The sequence below is a fragment of the Centropristis striata genome, chromosome 17 (genome assembly GCF_030273125.1).
Source record: "Centropristis striata isolate RG_2023a ecotype Rhode Island chromosome 17, C.striata_1.0, whole genome shotgun sequence".
NCBI lineage: Eukaryota > Metazoa > Chordata > Actinopteri > Perciformes > Serranidae > Centropristis > Centropristis striata.
In genome coordinates this window covers 9,355,587-9,368,691 of record NC_081533.1, presented here as the reverse complement: position 1 = coordinate 9,368,691, position 13,105 = coordinate 9,355,587, and the positions used below count along the sequence as shown (strand labels likewise).

General features: G+C 41.3%; 1 protein-coding gene across 1 annotated transcript; it reads left to right on the top strand.

The window, feature by feature from the left end:
• Positions 1 to 2,153: 2,153 nt before the first annotated feature.
• Positions 2,154 to 11,470, top strand: si:dkey-185m8.2 (trichohyalin). Its single transcript, XM_059355127.1, has 3 exons — positions 2,154 to 2,221; positions 2,397 to 3,221; positions 5,276 to 11,470. The coding sequence occupies exons 1-3, from the start codon at positions 2,173 to 2,175 to the stop codon at positions 10,684 to 10,686; spliced, it is 6,285 nt and encodes a 2,094-aa protein (XP_059211110.1). The 5' UTR covers positions 2,154 to 2,172; the 3' UTR covers positions 10,687 to 11,470.
• Positions 11,471 to 13,105: the final 1,635 nt, after the last annotated feature.

The following is a 13,105-nucleotide window of genomic DNA, read 5'->3' as shown; positions in this document are numbered from 1 at the left end:
TCTCATGTTTGCATAAAAGGGATGTACAGAACGGAAAACCAAAAGTGATGGACAGCTGCATTTTACTTTAAGTCCTCCTATTTAGCATTATAAGCATATTTAATGCAGTAAAAGTGCAATTTAATGCTCAAAAAACAATTGTTAAATGTACCTTATGGTGAGATTATTCTCATTACTCCTGTTTCAAAGGTCAAGAATGAACCTTTAAAGTCCCACTCCACTCAAAAATGTATTTTTTTAAAGTCTGAAATGTTTGACTATTACAATACTGAGTTGTATCTGAGTTGAATGGTTTTTACATTCTTCAACTCAAGGGGAAGATATGTGTTCACTTCCCTACAATCTGAGATTCAAACTAGATCAACATAAAAAAAAATCTATTTTTATCAGTAGAGAGCAAAAACACACTGTAACATCATAGCAGATATTATAGTATGTTTCACAAACACTAACCCAGTGTCAGCCACTTCTAGTCACCAGATAATAAGCGAACAACATACAAAGATGCTAACTACACATAAGATTTTAGTGCAGAACAGACTCCTCATCTGAGTCTGGAGGCTCAAACTATCCAATATTTCTTCTCACAGGAGGCCAAAACTTCCTTTGCAGTCAGCAGACACTAGCCGCGTTCTCATTTAAATTGAATCGAACATTGAAGCAAAATTTTGAAATGTCAGATTAAAGAAAATTAGAATTAGTGACGTTTCCATCAACTGGTTTAGAACGAATAAACAAAGGTGCATAAATGTACTTTGGTCAGCAGATGGCAGTATAATGTGTTGCTATAGGCTAATCTGTCAGTAAACAGTAGCAGAAGAGAGAAAAAAGAGTTTGCTAATCGGAAAACTTTGGCCACCCACCAGAGAAAATGGAGATAAGTCTTCAGGAGTTGTATTCAATTGGGCAACTTATAATTTTTCTTTCATGTCAGAGAGGAAACAGCTGATGAGTCATGTTAGTTAAATGTTCGCAACGTCAGAACTTATTCATAAAAAACGGTTCTATCTCCCGTTCATCGCATTTACTATTTTTCGAAAAAGGACAAAAACACCTCAAGTGAGCGTAAAAACTTTTATGCGCATTTTGAAAAGTTTTATAGAATTTTGATGTTTCCATCAAGCTTTTCTCAGGCGAATCTCCAAAATTCACATGGAAACTTGTTGATGGAAACAAGACTTGTGAGGCTGCAGAGCTTTTCACCAGTCGAGCGTGAGAATCGTTTGTTAAAGGCGCAGGCCACATCCAGAATTTCTCAATAAGGGAGAAAAAGTAGATGTGATTCCAGCCTCTTCTCAGAGGTTTTTTTTCTCTTTTTTTTTTTGAGGGGGAGCATATTAAGCAAAATATTAATAATAGTAAGTATTTTGCATACTTTAAAACGTGTTGTGGGCATTATTTGCATAATATAAGGAACTAGTTTAAAATGAAACAGTGATAAAACTGAGGAACATAAAGTGTATGTTATTGTCTTGTGGCTGTGCTCTTCTTCATTTGTTGGTGTTACTTTCAGTTTGAATATGACATGACAGTTTGATCCCCAAAAATGTTAAAATATTTATCCAAAAAAATGATATATTGCTGAAATACTTAATAATTCGGCCTTTGTAAAAACAAACTTCTGCCTGCTGTCTGCTCACTGTTGCCCTTTAAAGTAATATGACGGTCTAAATCGAGGCAGGAACTTGTTACCACAAGGACGCGTTAGCTCAGTCTCATTCTGCTTGTGGGTCCAGGAAACAGAAGTGCCACATGTTAACCACAGGACAGCGACTGAAGGTAAAGAGCTCTGCAGTTCTCATAAAGCCTGCATGTGTGCCTCAGCGTGCACATATAAATATATATCTATATCTTCTGTATGTCCGTACATAAATGAATCCTTGAAACTGCATGCACATGTGCATTTGTGTGCAAGCATGTGCACCTTTAGGTGGCAGAGACTCTCACCATTTTTTAAACTTCCTGTCATCTTGAATGTTAGAAACCACAGGCAGGTCATGTGACGCGACAGGTCTTCCACTTTCTGAGTTCAGTTTGTTCGGCACAAACTACTCAACTCACTATGAGGGTTTCTCTGTTTCCTTTCACAATGATGGTTAAGAAACTTTCCACCTAAAAAGACACACAGGAACCAAAAAGAGGAAGAGGAAGAAACAGAGAGAGAGAGAGGTGATGGACACGACGGATGAGAACTGCAGTCCAGTCATCGTGACGAACGGCGGTGAGAGCTCTATTATTCTTTTTATACAGAAGTATTTTAAAAATGCAGTTAAATGTTTATGTATTTCAGGACTATTTGATTAGATTAGCTGCAAGTAAAACAGTTAACACTTATGTTTTAAAGTGCAAAGTAGAGACTAAATGACTGATTTTGTTCTTTGTTTTGTGTCATTCAGCTTATCCGGTACGCTGCACTGAGGAAGTACTTCTCCCTTTCTTCACAGATGAGAGTCTGCAGGCCGCTATGGACTCACAGCACCTTCCTGCCTCCCACGGCGCCCCTCCGGTGCTCTCAGAGCTCAGGCTGGTCCTCCTGGGCAGGAAAGGAGTAGGGAAGAGCGCAGCGGGCAACACCATCCTGGGAGTAGCAGGAGGCTTCGAGAGTGGGAAGCCCACGGAGGAGTGTGTGAAGAGGCGAGCCGATGTGGCGGGGAGGAAAATCACGGTGGTGGACACTCCGGGGTGGGAGTGGTACTACCCGCTCAACAGCACCCCCAACTGGGTGAGGAGGGAGACTTTACGGAGCGTGTCTCTGTGCCCGTCAGGACCCCACGCCGTGCTCCTGGTGGGGCGATCCTGCGCCTCGGTAACTGAGGACTACATCAGGGAGATAGAGGAGCACCTGGAGCCGCTGGGGAAAGGAGTTTGGGAGCATGTCATGTTGCTGTTCACCAGAGGAGACGAACTAGGCCTGGGCTCCATGGAGCAGCGGATCCTGACCAGCGGCCCGGCGCTCCAGAGGCTCCTCCAGAAGTGCGGGAACAGATACCACGTCGTGAATAACCTCAGCAAAGGAGACGAGGCGCAGGTTAAAGAGCTGATAAGGAAGCTGGAGGAGATGGTGGCGGGGAAGAAAAGCAGGAGCGGTCACTTTGAGATGGATAATACGGTGCTGGTGGGTCTGGATGCAGACGGGAAGAGGAGAGCGAGGGAGAGGAGGAAGAAGCAGAGGCAGATGGAGGCGCAGCTGCAGAGAGGGACCATCAAAGCTGCTCTGATGAGTGAGTCCTTCAGTCTGTTCCATTAGTAACTCCTCTTTCAAATACATGAAATCATGTGACATTTAGGCAGAGGAACCATGCTGAAAGTTTTCTCTTTGGAAAATATAAATAAATGTTTAAAGCTGCATTCATCGATGGGGCTGGGCGATTAATCTAATTTTAGAAACATGATAATCAAGATAAAACAATTATTGTGATGCATTCAGTTTCACAATAATGTTTTGTCCTGTATTATAGACCAATTTACTGTATACAAACATTGACAATGTGTGCATGTCAGCTGCAAGAAAAAAACGTACAGACAATAAGAACACTGTGATGAAGACCAACAGTTAAAAAGTACTTTCTCACAGGACTTTTTCTTTACTTTACTGTCGAAATAGTGTCTCATTATTATAACAACCTGTCACTCGGAGATAGGCAAGTATAAAAAAATGTATATGTAAATGTAGAAAAAATTAAGACTTTTAAGCCAACTGCACAACACGACATGTTCAGAACAGATTACAACTCTTTTTGAGATTAAAGTTATCTTGTGAAATAAAGCCAACTTCTGGTTCCTTCTGCAACCGATGTGTGTGCGAATTGTGTGTGTGACGCTAGAGTGACGTGATCTAATAAGGGGTCTATAAGTCCAACACATCCTTCCTTTCCTTTACAGTTGTGCACATTCGCCTGTTTTTACAGAGTTACTGGCTGGAATATGTTAAATATAATTTACAAAAATGTTGAATATATGTTTAGGGGTTTTAGTAGCTTCAGGCAGTGCACTAGAACTTATCTGGTTTTTTATTTACTTATTTCTTATTTTCTTTTACATTTTTTATCAAATGGTTAATAAAATCTACTGTTAAAGTTTTTTCTTGGAAGTTTAATAAATGCACGATATTTCCAAAGGCAATGAATAATTATTAAATAATCACAATATCATCATTGACCCAAATAATCCTATTTTTAAAGCAAGTAACATGTCAAACAGAAAAATAATTACCATCCGACTTTGTGCATTTTAACTTCTTATAACTAAGGTTTTTTTTATCGCCAGCAACCACTGTCAGTGTTGCTTCCAGAAGCAGCAGGGAGCTTTTTGTTTTCAGACAAAAAAAACTCTGATAAAACAACTGAACACTATCTGTCCAGCACCAAACAACAGAATGGGCAAAGTTTGTGACTAACTGGTGAACACAGTTGAGCATTTAGAGACTTAAGAGCCTGACATTACTTTCAGGAGTTGGTGGAGATGAAAACAGAGCTAAAAGAGAGTGAATATTGTGTCCTTGGAAAGGGAGGGGTGAGAGGAGGGGTATTCAGCTGGTTACAATCTGCAGCATCTCTGCTAGATGCTACTAAATCCTACACACTGCTCCTCTACACATTTAGACCAGAGGCAAAGTTTGCGTGTTATGAATGATCTCGTCTTGTTTTTTTAAAAATGTAACCAATGAAATGCGAAGAGACTCACTGAAATACATGTGTGCAAAAAGGGGTAAAAACCAAAACATTTATCATTATTTTGTTGTTGTTTATAGATTTAAAAAAGAAAATCTTAATGACTTTTAGGAAAAAGACAATGCTCTACAGTTAAAGCCAATGGTTTAAGCTTTTTAATGCTTTTCATTTCATGTCTCTATCTGCTACAGAGGCTGAGAAATAAATTATTATAGGAAATGTTGACAGTCTGTGGAGTATTTCAGAAAACTCTCAGGTTTTGGGAGGTGGTTTTGAAACAATGCTGAGGTTTTAGAGGGTGTTTTTGAGGCTTAATAGCTTAAGAGCCAGGCATTTCTTTTAGGAGTTGGTGGAGATGAAACCAGTGCTAAAAGAGAGTGAGAATTGGATTCTTGGAAAGGGAGGGGTATTTAGCTGGTTACAATCTGCAGCATCACAGCTCGATGCCACTAAATCCTACACACTGCTCCTTTAAGCCAGCAAGTTTGTTGCCCAAATTAATAGCTGTGTTTTCGTCGATTGTTTTCTAGCCACCAAAAAATAGATTACCATCAACTTTGTATGGCAAAACAAAACAAAACATGTGTACCCTCTCTTCCTCCCAGGAGATGATCTTCAGGGCTCGGAGCTCGACGCCCACCAGTCGTTCTCCAAAGCTCCCCATCGTTTACACGAGGTCAGACTGGTTCTCCTGGGCGAGCGAGAAACTGGAAAGAGCTCTGCCGGGAACACCATACTGGGCAAGACGGGCTTCTTCCAGTCCGGGGCGGTAACAGAGGAGTGCATCCGGCAGCAGGCGGAGGTGGCCACGCGGCTGGTGACGGTGGTGGACACTCCGGGCTGGGAGGGAGGCGTCGCCGGCGCCACACCGGAGAGGGTGAAGAGGGAGATTGTCAGTAGTGTGGCCTTGTGTCCTCCGGGGCCCCACGCGCTCCTGCTGACTCTGAGGGTGGATACACTGGTGAGGGTTGGACATGTGAGGGAACATCTGGAGCTTCTGGGCGAGGGGGTCTGGAGACACACGATATTGCTGTTCACACACGGGGATCAGCTCCGGGAGGGGGTGGACATCGAGCAGCACATCCAGAGCGGAGGCAGGGACCTCCAGTGGCTGCTGGAGAAGTGCAGGGGCAGGTACCACGTCATCAGCAGCGCGGAGGGAAGTGGAGGTTCTAGTAAAGTGACAGAGCTCCTGCAGAAGGTGGAAAAGATGGCGGCAACGAACAGGTGCGAGGCTTTCTCCGGCCTGGTTCAGGAAGTGAGAGATCTGAGCCGGCAGAGGAACGAGAAGTTCAACCAGCGCCTGAAGGAGATGGGAGATAAAATGTCACGTCAGGAGGACGAGTTGAAAAACATGAGGGAGAGGGAGATGAAAAGAATCAGGTGGTTTTTCGACAGGAAGAAAAAGGTGAAATCGCCCGGGAAGGCAGACGTTCAAAGGGAAGAAGAGGAGGAAGAGGACAGGAGGATGGACGAGAGAAAGAATGATATTGGGGAGCTGGAGGACAGGATGCGATGGCTGACAGAGGATAAAGAGAGAGAAATTCAGGATCTGAGCATAGAAAACGAGAGAATCCGCGTGGCTTTAAACCAGAGCAGAAGAGAAAAGGACGAGGCAACGCTCAACCTGGAGCGAAGAGAGAGAGAGATCGAGGAGCTGAAAGAGAGAATTGACGAGCAGCAACTGAAGCTGCTCGACCTTGAGCGTGCCAGCGTGGAGAACGAACACAAGAGAAAACAGAGGGAGGACACCATTAAAGCGAAGGAACAAGAGTGGATGAGTGAGGTTAAGAAACTGGAAGAAAACATAGAGCTGCAGAAGAAAGAGATAGCCGAGTGGATGGAAGAAGTTGAGTCTTTAAAAGCAGAAATGGAAGAGAATAAAAGACACCATGAAGATGTTCTAGGGAGTAAAGAACAAGAAAAAGACAGGGAGATGGCCGAGATGGAAGAAAAACTAAAGCAAGAGATGGAAATCAAACTGCTTGAGAAAGACAAAGAGCGGGAAGAAATGAGGCTGAAGGCCACAAAGGAAGAGCAGGCAACTCTCGATAACATAAAGAAATGTGAAAAAATGATGGAGATGAAAGTTGAAGAAATTAAATCACAACACAAGAAAGAGATAGAGAGGAAAATGCACGAGAAAGAGACAGAGATACAAGGCGTAAAACTGCAGAATCAGGAAGAGACGGAGAGAAAAATTAGTGAAATAGAAAAAATGATGGAGACAATGAAAGTTCATCATCAAAAAGAAGTTAGTCAGAAGTTGAGAGATGCAGAAAGGGTCAAACAACAGCATGACAATGAAATAAAAGAAAAACAAAGACAGATTGCAGAGCTGGAAGAGCAGTTTGCAAAAGAAAGAGAAGAACAAAAACAAGCAAAAAAGAGAGAGATAGCAGAGTTAGAGCAAAGGTATCTTGTCCAAATAAAAGAGAAGGAAACAAATGATATTAACTACAAAAAAGAAATGGCAGAGAGGATCCAAGAGAAAGAAAAAGAGGTAGAAGTGTTAAAAGGGCAGCATCAGGAAGAACTGTCAGGAAAAATGAACGAAATGGAAAAACTAATGGAAGCGAGGAGAGCTGAACACGAGAAGGAAATAGACAGAAAAGTGAAAGAGAAGGAGGAAATGGTCCAAAAGCAGTACGGTGATAAAATAAGGGATGTGGAGGAGGAAAGACAAAGAGAGATCAAAGAGCTGAAAGTACAGTTTGCAGAAAAAATTGAGGAACAATTGCAGGAAAGACAAAGACAGATAAGAGAGTTAGAGCAACAGCATTTCGCCCAAACAGAAGACGCGGTGCTAGAAAATGAAACAGAGAAGGAAATGATGGCTGAAAATCATAGAAAATACATGTTGCAACAGATGGAGGAGAGAGATGGACTGATAGAGGAGTTAAAACGTCAGCACGATAATGAAATCAGAGAAAAAATGCGAGAAAGTGAGCAGGAGAAAGAAAGAGTTGTCGTGAATCTCAAGAAAGAGATGGAGCAAAGAGTGGAGGAGAAGGAGAAAGAGATAGAGGAGATCAAACAGAATATAAAAGAAATGAAGGAACAAAAGGAAGAGAAAGAAATTGATCTTATAAATTACATGAGAGAAATGGAGAAAAAGTTGGGAGAAAAAGAAAAAGAAGTTGAGGCAATGAAGGTGAATGTTGAAGAAATTAATGAAAAGCTGCAACAAAAGGAGCAGGAAGTGATGGATCATTTAAATTACAAGAAAGAGATGGAGCAAAGACTGGAGGAGAAGGAGAAAGAGATAGAGGAGATTAAAATTATTGTGAAAGAAATGAAGGAACAAAAGGAAGAGAAAGAAAACAATAATTTAAAGTACAAGAAAGAGATGGAGCAAAGGCTAGAGGCAAAGGAGAAGGATACAGAAGTGATGAGAGAACATTTTAGAGAGCTTGAGCAACAATGGCGGCAGACAGAAGAGCAAAGAGAGGGAGATTACTTAAACCACAAGAAACAGATGGAGCAAAAACTCCAAGAAAAAGAAAGAACGATAGAGAAACTGAATCAGCATATAAAGGATATCGACGAAATCCTGCAGAGGAAAGAAGAAGAGAGGGGAGAAATTATTCTGAGTCAAAAGAAAGAGGCAGAGCAGCGGCTGCAGGACAGAGAACAAGAGATGGAGGAGATGAAAGTGCAGCTTTTAGACGAGACGGAGAGAAAACTAAAGGAAAAGGAAGCTGAGATGAAAAGTGTGAGACAACAGGCCGACGAGACAGAGACGAGATGGAGAGAGAAGGAGGAGAAAGGAGAGAAGGAGTTAAAGAGACTGTTAGAAATCATTGACGAGAAAACAAATGAAATAACACAAGTGCAGTGTCTTCTCGGAGAGAGAGAAAGTGAGATTGACAAGGCGAAGGAGACATGTGCAAACTACTTAGAAGAAATTGAAGAGCTGAGAGAAAGCTGTAAAAACCAAACCGCAAGTATTATCAATATACAGCAGCAGGAGAGGAAAAAAGAGGCTGAGATGATGGAAAAACTTCAGGAGAAAGATGAAGAACTGAGGCAGAGAGACAGAGAAAACGAGAAAGAGATCGCCCAACTGAGGCTAACGATGGAGCAGACCAAGTCGGAGCTCAAGGAGCTCACCGGCAGGATGGAGAAGGAGATGACGAGCATGATTCAGGAGTACGAAAAGGAGATTGCGAGGAGGAACGAGAGCGCAGAATCCATCACGGAGGAGAGGGATTGTGCAGTTAATCGCTCAGAGGAAGTCACGGAGAAATACGAGGAAAGTCGGAGGAGAGTTGAGGAGCTGCAGGAGCAAAACGAGAAGCTGAGGAAGGAGACAGAGAACCTCAAAATAATGTGCGAGGAGCTGAAGAAAGAGAGCGAAGAAGAAGTTAGGAAGCATCTCAGGGGATATGAAGAGCAGGTGAGGAGCATAGAGGGAGAGATACAGAGTATTCTTAAAGAGAGAGAGGTGGAGGTCGGGGGGTTGAAGGAGGCAAATAAGACACTGCAAGTAGAGATAGAAAGGATGAAAGAGAGAGAAAGTGATGCAGAAAGGAGGATAAATGAGATGTATTTCCAGAAAGAAAGAATGAATGATGAGGAAAAAGAAGTAGGGGAAAGGGAGCAGGTTCTGAGTAGAAACGAAGAGGAGTTGAGGAAAAGAGGACATGAGCTTGATGCAAAAGAGGAAGAGCTTGTGGAAAAAGAGGTGAAGTTAGAAAGTAAGGAAAAAGAGCAGGAGACAAAGGATAAAGATGCGAGCATGAGAGCGAAAAACATCGAGAAAAGGGAAAGAGAGCTGGAGAGCTTGCTTCGAGCTCTGGAGGGCAAACAGAAAGAGCTGAACTGCCACGGTCAAGATCTTCAGGAGAAGGTGAAAGGGCTGAGAGATCAGGGGAAGGAGCTCAAAGACAGGGAGTATTACTTGAGGAATGAGGAGCAGGGGTTGCTCAACTGGAAGTCAGAGCTGCAGGTGCAAAACGAGCAGGTGAACTGGACAACGCAGCAGCTGGACGAGATGGGGAGAGACTTGGCTCTGCTGAAGGAGGAACTTCACGCCAAGGAGAAGAAATTAAAGGAGTCACTTAAGAAACTGAACAAATGGGAGCAGAATCTGAAAGAACGAGAGGAAAGGTTGCGCAAAAGCGACAACGGACAATATGAGGTTGATGATGAAGTGCACGAGAGGAATTCTTTCGATCTGACGGACGGGGTTGAGAGTTCAGAAGACGAGGTCATTGAGAAAAGGGACAAGGGAAGAGGAAGAGAGTCAGATAGAGGAGATCAGAGGATGGAAACAGCATCGTCAGCTGCAGGGAGCAATAACTGTCATCTAGAAGAGATAAAAACTGCTGAGGGAAAGGAAGAGACGAGAGGAAGAGAAGGGACGAGGAGGACAGAAGGTAGAGAGGATCTGGAAAGGGCAAAGGTCGTTAGAGATTTTGAGTTTTTATCTGCAAGTCAGGGTCACAGGCGGTTAAACAACAAAGGCCGTACAGGGTCAGATCTAAGGGTGGTGGTGTTAGGGGAGTCCTGGTCCTCTCGCTCCCCAGGAGGGGTCACCATCCTGTGTGGAGAGGCCGCCAAACCCAACGGCTCTACCTGGAGAGGTCAGGTAGCCGGACGCCAACTAGCCGTTGCAGAACCGCTCGGTCTGAAGTGGCAAGACGGACCGGATCGGAGCGACGCAAAGCAAAGCAAAAGCATCCTGGACTGCGTCTCCTGGTGCCACCCGGGACCAGACGTGGTCCTCCTGCTCATGCCGGCCTTCCTGACCTGCACGCAGCAGTACAAGAGAGCGGCGGAGGAGCACGTGAGTTTGCTCGGGGAAGACATTTGGCGGCGCACGCTGGTGCTGTTCACGTGGGGGGAGATGTTGGGGGAGAGAGCAGAGCAGCACATCCTGAGGAACGGGGAGCTGCTGGGGCTGGTGGGGAGGTGCGGGGGCAGGTATCACGTGCTCAGCAGCAAGAGGAGCAACTCTGTGATTGAGGGATTGTTTGAGAAGATGGAGGATATCGTAGCTTTGAACAGCTAGGATGAGACTGTGTAAAAAATATAATCTAAAAACTGTTTTTTTCATCTTGTTTGAATACTTTTGAATAAAGTAAATAGGTGAATGAAGTAATCTGATTTTCTATTTATTGTTGTCAAATTATACAGTTTTAAGTTCACACTTAAGTCCAAAATATACATTTTCCTCTTTGCAGTAGTTTCAAACTGGTTTGTTAAGGAGTGAGTTGCCAAATGTTTTAGATATGCACCTTAGAAATGTCTGCCTTCTCTTGCATATAATGGAACTCAATTTGCACTCAGCTTGTGGTGTTTAAACCATAAAATAAAAATACCAAGGTCTGTTTCCTGAAATCATGACCCAATTACTCGAAATAATGTGCAAACCTTGTTGTGAGCCATTTAACTCTCTGAACATACTGTATGTTTTCTTAAAAAGATTGCCAAAAATACACAGATCATCACAGAAAGAAACTGTAAAAGCAGGCATTATTGTTGTAATTACGGCTGGGCGATATGGACCAAAAGTCAAATCCGGATATGTTTAGGCTGAATATCAATACGAAATATATCTCAATATTTTTATCGCAAAATGACAGCAAATGTTCAGTCACAGTCAAATAGGACATGTCACCAGTAATTTTACTGAAACTGTTTATTTAAGTGAACATAAATACTGTATAACATCAGGAGTACCTTTTTAAAAAAATCAAAGCTCCATAAAGTGCACATTTAAATAAAAAAATATCTTAAATAAAATAGCCTATGAAATAAAATAGGGTAATCTTTTTCTGAAATGAATATATTTATATGAGAAAAAAAATAACGATCATTACAAAATAACTAAATATGACAAACCCTAGTAAGAGCAGTATTTATATATAAAAAATTAACTATATCGATATATGCCATATGGTCTAATTCCATATCACATTTAAAAATACATCAATATATTTTTTATATCGATATATTGCCCAGCCCTAGTTGTAATTTAAACTTTCCAACAGTCCTTGAACGGATCATAGGCTACGAAAGTTTCGGTAAAAAAAAAAAGTAACCATAACAAAGCTTAAAATTGTGATATATGTTTGTCAAAATCTCTTTATTCTACATGTCTTATTTAAAACATCTCCAAAAATAAAGTGCTTGTAATAACTAGATCCTGTTAAAAACATTAAATTCTGCTCCTCAGCAACACTGTGAAGCCATGATTGATTCTGCTGATATAAACGGTCATGTGACAGATATTCACTGAAAATCTGTTTACACAGAGCTGAGAGGAGAGGACAGGAGAGGAGAGGCTGGAAAATGCGAATAGTTCAATATGTATAACATGTGAAGACCAAATTTTTCCCCGTCAATATTCTTAACACTAGTGGGCACTTGGAAAAGTGTTTTATATATAAATTCCATTTGACCCCAATTTAAAAAAATAAGTTATCAGAAATTGTACTTTTTTATGTCATTATAACTGTATTATTCTGCACAAAAGACATTTTTGAGTTGTTCCCATTTCTAGGAATGATTGTGCTGATTCCATAGAGCTGCAAGACTTGTATACTGCAGTTAAATACAAGGACAGAGTGAGTGAAAGGTAAAAAGAGCAATAAAACACCTTGAATCAGTTCGGGGTCTAGAAGGTTAAAGTAGGAGCTATATTAAAAAATAAAATAGTTCCTCTGCCATTGAGTTTTTCCAAATGTAGTTTTTGGTTCTTAAGCAGAGTGCCAAATTCTTCTATTATAGTTTAGAGAAGGCAGACATCTCTACGGCCGTCATCTCCAACATTAAGCAATTCACTCCAAAACAATCAATCACAATAGATACAAAAAAAAAAGAACTACGGGTAATAAGAAAAATATGTGCTTTTGATTTTGGGGTGAACGGTCTTATATTAAAAAAAGAATGAGGGAGAAAAAAATGAAGAAAAAGAAAAAAAATCAAATTTCTCCAACACAAATTGTTTGGGTTCTTTTTACGTTTTTCCTCATCTTTAATTGATTGGTACAATATTTGATCATTTAGAGGGGATCACGTAACAAAACACCCTAACTAGTCACTGCTTTTTTGTAACCAGTCACAAGCCAAAATGATTTACAATCACTGGTTTAATCTTGACCATTGCAATGCATTTTGTAAGTGTTAAATGTTTTGTTTATATGAAATCTGAAACCTGAAACTGAAAAGTAACCAGTTTCAATAGCTGTCAAATAATTGTAGTGCAGTGGATTGTAATACTATTCTCTCTGTCATGCAGTGGAGTAGAGGGCAATAGCAAATTGTGATTATTTTCATTATTCAGAATTATTTTCTTGATGGTTCATTTGGTCTATAAAATTTCAATTTCCATTTTCAATTTCCAAGGTCTTTAAATGTTTTGTTTTGTCAGTCCAAAACACAAAGAGAAAAGCAGGAAATCTCCATATCTGAGAGTCTGAAAGCAG